The 6,335-nt window shown below is 45.8% G+C and overlaps 1 protein-coding gene across 1 annotated transcript; it reads left to right on the plus strand.

The window, feature by feature from the left end:
- Window positions 1-2,215: 2,215 nt before the first annotated feature.
- LOC104849797 (chromodomain Y-like protein) lies at window positions 2,216-4,998 on the plus strand. The gene has a single exon (XM_033760533.1). The coding sequence runs from the start codon at window positions 2,568-2,570 to the stop codon at window positions 4,164-4,166; it is 1,599 nt and encodes a 532-aa protein (XP_033616424.1). The 5' UTR covers window positions 2,216-2,567; the 3' UTR covers window positions 4,167-4,998.
- Window positions 4,999-6,335: the final 1,337 nt, after the last annotated feature.

Genomic DNA, 6,335 nt, shown 5'->3' on the forward strand with positions numbered 1-6,335 from the left:
AAAGTCAAAGACGGGTAAGAGGAAAAGGTTTGACTGATCAACCTAAGACAGGGGCTTCTGTTAAATCTTCATCATGTTATAGGCCTGTAAGACAGATGACCCCAATGACGGGTAAGACAGCCAAATGCTTTTCCCAACCTAAGACAGGCTCGGACATGCCTATACTTTCTCTTAAGCTTCTTCTTGCTATGGAACCAAAGTTTTAAAACAAAAAGGGAGGAATTGTGGGGATCATGAGTATTGGTTGTAAGTATTGTTAACTCTAGTAACTCCATATGTGTTAAGCTTCTCCAGTTTAGCAGGTAGAGTGTTTCCTTTGTGGAATTCCTGAAAGTTAACAGTTTCTTGTCTCTGACCTTTAGATGTGTGGTTGTCCAGGTTACTACTACTCACGGTGGGTTGTTTTTGTTGAGCCTGTTTGCTCTTTTCCTGTGTGACCTTTCAGTTACTATGGTAAACCCATCCCATAATAGTTTGTGGTTTTTTTTGCTTTAAAAGGCCGGTGCTTGCCGGCATTAAACGCCGCCTTGATCAGACTCTTGTCTTGGCGTCCTTCCTTTCTCTCTGCCCCATCTCCACCCCGCTGCTCTTTCAGGTTTGAGACACTGCTGGACAGTGCTCTGCGTCGCCGGCTCGCGACATGTAGTTACCTGAGAAACTTATTTCTGCTTTGATTTTTTTTTCTAGAGGCTCATTCACCTCCTTTGTTACTTCCACTGTTATCATTTCAGAGTCCACGTGGGAGGCTTTCGGGTTATTTCACCTCATTACTTCCTGGGTTTGTCTTTGGTGAGCTGAAAGTCTGGGAAGTTTGCATCTTGCTTAAGTGTCTTATCATTTTTTGTTGTTGTTGCTTTTTGTTTTGGGCACCAGGGATTGAACTCCAGCCCTTGTGCTGGCAAGGCAGGCAGTAGAACCAATGAGGCAAATCCCCGGCCCTTTTTCTATTTTTTTAAAAGTTTAATTCTTAGATTGATACTTATAAATTGCTTATGCCAAGTACCTTTATTTCCAGTATTCGGGACTCTTGAGAAATGACTGCTACAGGCTGGGAATTTAGCTCAGTGGTGCTGCTGCCTGCCTTGCAAGTGCAAGGTCCTGAGTTCCATCCCCTATACCAAACAAAAAAAAAAAAAATGGAAATGACTGTTTTTCAGGAGTGTCTTCCAGGTGAAGCTGGATTTTTGGTTTTGAGTCTGTTGCAAGATCCTACATCTTCAATATATTGGGAATGAGAAATTTCTGCCTATTTGGCACAGCCCTTGGTTCTTTGGCACTGGCCTATAGTTATTTTTTAAAAACCCTTGGGCAATCTCAGCCTTGGTGTACAAGGAAGAACAAGTGATTAGCACAATTATGTCACCTTGGCTAACATATGCAATTGGCAAAACAGTAGCATCAAACTCAGCCTAGAAAATGACAAACTGTGGTAGCTATTAATTTACCACCTTTAACCATATGAACTATATTTGTGGTTATAAAACAAACCAGAAAGTTGTATGCAATAAAAAAGCCCTTAATGTGGCAGTTTTACCCTTAGGGGAGAAGATTTAAAAGAGGTTGGGGGAGGGCTGGGGCTCAGTGGTTCTGCCACCTGCCTTGTAAGCACAAGGTCCTGAGTTTGATCCCTGTACCAAAGGAGGGGAGGGTTGGGTGGGAAACAGAGCAATAGAAGAGGAAAAGATTAAAAGCAAGGCTGGTGGACAAAGGAAGATCATACAAACTTTGGGGAACTGGTAATGAAGACAGGTGAGAAACAGAAGGAAGAAGTAAAAATAAGAACAGAGCAACAACAAAACTAGAAACTTCACACTCATGTAAAAAGAACAAACAAGAAAAAAGAAAAGAAAACAAAAACAAACACCAGAAAATGGGGCGGGGGAGAAAGAAGGGAAAAAAAAGTTCAAATCAAGGCCTGTCTTACCTATCCCTATCCCTGGCCCAGGCCTACACCTTTAGTTCATTGAAGGCTGAGGCAGGAGGATCTCCATGAGTTTGAGGCCAGCCTGAGCTACATAGTGAGGTAAAGGTCAGCCTGCATTACAAAGTGAGACGTTGTCTAAAAATAAAACAAGCTGGGCATGGTGGCACAAGCCTGTAATCCCAGCATTCGGGAGGCTGAGGCAGGAGGATCGCTGTGAGTTCGAGACCAGCCTAGGCTACATAATGAGTTCAGGTCAGTCTCAACTACATAGTGAGACCGTGTCTCAAAAAAAAAAACCAAAACAAAACAAAACAAAAAAAATGAGTCACCAGGGCACGTTTCTCCATGGCAAGTAGGAAGATTTCTGCACTCTGCAGGAGTGCAGAGCCCGGACTCCGCCACAGCTTGCTGCGCAGCCCCCAGCCCACCCCGTAGTGGGGCGTGATGAGCTAGCGCCGAGTCAAGCCCCCTCCCGACGGGGTGGGGGGGTCCCAGGCGCTGGTACAGCTGCTCCTGCGCACAACCCGCCACGCCCCTGAGAGGCACCCGCGTGCAACCGCGCCTGCGCCAGGCGGGAGCAGGAAGTGCCCGCCACGCCCCATCGACTGAGACAAAGAGCAGTCCGCGTGCTCCAGCCTCCGCCATGGCTTCTGAGGAGCTGTACGAGGTTGAAAAGGTTGTTGACAAAAGGAAAAACAAAAATGGGAAGACTGAAGACAACAGCGAGAAGGACATGGTGGAGCCGGAGAAGCACCTGGTGAACTGTGAGTGCATCCACGATTTCAACGGGAACCACGCCGAGAAGCAAAAAGAGAGCGCGCTCACCCAGACCAGCGGGACCTCTTCCAAAAATGCCAGGAAGCAGATTTCCAGGTCCACTAACAGCAGCTTCTCCGACACCTCCCAGAAGGCCCAGGTGATCAAGGACCACGAGTCCAAGAACCTTGCATCGGTTGCGGCCCGCCTGAAGTTAAAGAAAAGTACAGCACCTTCCCCGTCCAGCCCAGAGGTCACGGATCTTCCAGAGACAGGTATCAATACCCCTGTGTCTGCGAGCCCCATTAAAAGCCGGACTGCCGTGGACGGCTTTCCGAGCAAAGGCCCTGAGAAGCTGGACCCCATTAAGCAGGGTCCCGAGGACACGGTGGCACCAAAAGTGGCAGCAGAGAAGCCCGTGAGAGCTTTGTTGGGCCCTGGTGCGCAGCGAGCCAGGATGGGGAGCAGGTCCCGAATACACCCGCTAGTGCCCCAGGTGCCGGGCCGGGTGACCGCAGCCCAGGCCGCAGATTTGGCTGTTGAAGGGCAAGGTACCTCTGAGGTCACAGATGCGCTCACAGCCAGTGAAACAACCAACGTACAGACATCTGTTAAAGGAGCGACAACCCAGAAAAGGAAATTTGTTGGCAAAAGAGACCCATCTTGTAACAAGCGGTTGCGTTTCAGTTTGAGGCAAACAGAGAGTGCCTACAGATATCGAGATATTGTCGTCAGGAAGCAAGATGGCTTCACCCACATCTTCTTGTCCACAAAATCATCAGAGAATAACTCACTAAATCTGGAGGTCATGAAAGAAGTCCAGAGTGCTCTGAACACGGCCGCTGCCGATGACAGCAAGCTGGTGCTTCTCAGCGCCATCGGCAGCGTCTTCTGCTGCGGTCTCGACTTTAATTATTTCCTACAGCGTCTCACAGATAACCGGAAAAGAGAAAGCACTAAAATGGCCGAGGCGGTCAGAAATTTCGTGAATGCTTTCATTCAGTTTAAGAAGCCTATTATTGTAGCAGTAAATGGCCCAGCCATTGGACTAGGAGCATCCATATTGGCTCTTTGTGATGTGGTCTGGGCTAGTGAAAAGGCTTGGTTTGAAACACCCTATGCTACCTTAGGACAGAGTCCAGATGGCTGCTCTACCGTTACATTTCCCAAGATTATGGGAGGAGCATCTGCAAGTGAGATGTTGCTCAGCACGAGGAAACTGACAGCGCAGGAGGCCTGCAACAAGGGCCTGGTTTCCCAGGTGTTTTGGCCGGGGTCCTTCGCCCAGGAAGTCATGGTTCGCATCAAGGAGCTGGCCTTGTGTAATCCAGTTGTGCTGGAGGAGTCCAAGGCCCTCATGATGTGTAACATGAAGCTGGAGCTGGAGCAGGCCAACAAGAGGGAGTGCGAGGTGCTGAAGAAGATCTGGGGCTCGGCCCAGGGCGTAGACTCCATGTTAAAGTACTTGCACGGAAAAAATGATTAATTCTGATTGGCAACCACGCGTGGAAGACACTAGAGCTGGTCTGACTGGGACATCAGTGGTTCCCAGCTGCCACGGTCCATCCATGGCCTGAAACACGTTCACCTGTAATTCATCCATGGAAGCAGGACTAGAAACATCTCAGCTATTTATTTCTGAGGAGATTTTATGTTCTGTATCTTTAAGATAATTGCAAAGCTCTTTTGTCCAAACATTATTTTATATTTATCCACGCACAAGTGTAAAAGCGGAGTGGTAAACACTAGACTGCTCTTGGAAACTCATTGTTTGTTTCCTTTGGCTAGTACTGTATAAAAAAAGAATTGGGTGGGGCTGGGATGTAGCTCAGTGGCGCTGTGCCTGCCTCGCGAAAAGAATTGTGTTCTGTTCATTTGGGTGACAGGAGAGTCTGGAATAATGTTTGTTTTCCCCATTTGCCCCTACTAAAAAGGGTAGTAGCCAGCCCCAACTTTTCTGCCCCATATAGAGATACAAAGATCTGGGATGTTTGCTTTGTCTCCAAGGAGCCAGGTATAGATATTTCGGAGATGCAGAATTCTAAATCAGAAGCAAAACTTGCCTTCTAGGAAGTGTTTCCTAGGATAGTCTTAGCAAGTACTTAGGATTCATGTTGAACTATCAATGGGTTCTCCTTTCCTAATATGTCCATTCTTAACCAGTTAACATGAAGAAAATAGCTGTCTTGCTAGAAGAAAGCCTGTTTTGCAGTATTAGTTGCTGACAAGGTTAAGAATGAATACGTTATAAGTTAGTTTTAGTGGGTTTTAAATAGTTTTTTTCTTTCTTTTTTTGTTTTTGTTTTTGTTTTTTTGATACAGGATCTCACTATATAGTTGAGACTGACCTGGAAGTCACTATGTAGCCCTGGCTGGTCTTGAACTCATAGTGATCTTCCTGCCTCTGCCTCCCAAATGCTGGGATTACAGGCGTGCACCACCACGCCTGGCTTTTTTTTTTTTTGGTAGGAAAAATTTATTGAGAAAGCTTCTGTCTAAGAGAGACAGAAGGGGGTTTTATAATGTTTTTGTGTGTGATGACCTTTTGGAAAAATAACCATTAAAACCATTAAGTACTTCTTGTTGCTGGATGAGTAATACTACTTTATATACAGTTTTGGTTTTCTATCTGCAGATATGATTGATATATTACACCAAATAAAAGTATTTCTGTGTTTATAAAGTGTAATTTTTTTGGTTCATCTAGAACATATTTTATTTATAAGTAAAATTCTTTTGGTGTCCTATTAAACACAGAAACTCCTTTCCAAATAAAAAGAACCACCTTATATTTGACACTTGCTGTTCTCAGTCGCCTGCTTTTATGTGCACACCACACACTGCACAGCTGGGATCCAAGAGTACCCTGTGGGCTCAGACATCCCCTGCACAAGGGGTGCTATGCCTGACTACAGGGGCCTATGAGCAGCTGGGCTTCTGGGTTTGCAATCATGGAATATATGAAGAATGAAAAGCAAAACCTTATATTTTGTAGTTTTGAAATTTATACTTAGAACTAACCAACTCCCTGGCCATGCAGCTGTACAGTGTGTAAATCTTGTTACAGTATTTTTGCATCTTTGGGACCTACTTTTTGTTTTCTTTTTTGGTTTTTTGAGACAGGGTCTCACTAGTTGAGACTGACCTGGAACTCACTATGTAGCCCAGGCTGGTCTCAAACTCATAGCGATCCTCCTGCCTCAGCCTCCCGGGTGCTGGGATTACAGGCATGCACCACCACGCCTGGCTCAAGGGACCTACTTTTTAATTTAGTAGTTTGAACTATAAATCAGTTTTTTTCCAGTATCAGGAATCAAACTCAAGACCTTGTGCTTGCCAGGTAGACCCTTGAACTATATATAAACGAAGTGGGTCAGGGATGTAGTTCAGCAGCACTGTGCCTACCTGGCAAGTACAAAGTCCTGAGGAAATTCCCATTACTGTGGAAAAAAAGTTGATAAATTGAGGATCATTAACATTAGAAAATATTTGCAGGGCTGGGGATTTAGCTCAGTGGTGCCGCTGCCTGCCTTGCCAAGTGCAAGGACCGAAGTTTGATGCCTGGTACAAAAAAAAAAATTGCATTTCAAAAAATACTATTGGGCCGGGGATTTAGCTCAGCGGTTCGGTGGCCTACCTTGCAAATGCAAGGACC

The sequence above is a fragment of the Fukomys damarensis genome, unplaced genomic scaffold, assembly GCF_012274545.1.
Source record: "Fukomys damarensis isolate Sample0158 unplaced genomic scaffold, DMR_v1.0_HiC HiC_scaffold_39, whole genome shotgun sequence".
Lineage (NCBI taxonomy): Eukaryota > Metazoa > Chordata > Mammalia > Rodentia > Bathyergidae > Fukomys > Fukomys damarensis.

Bases quoted from the DNA above. Each gene is read 5' to 3' on its own strand.
- LOC104849797 (XM_033760533.1), top strand. From the start codon at position 2,568: ATGGCTTCTGAGGAGCTGTACGAGGTTGAAAAGGTTGTTGACAAAAGG.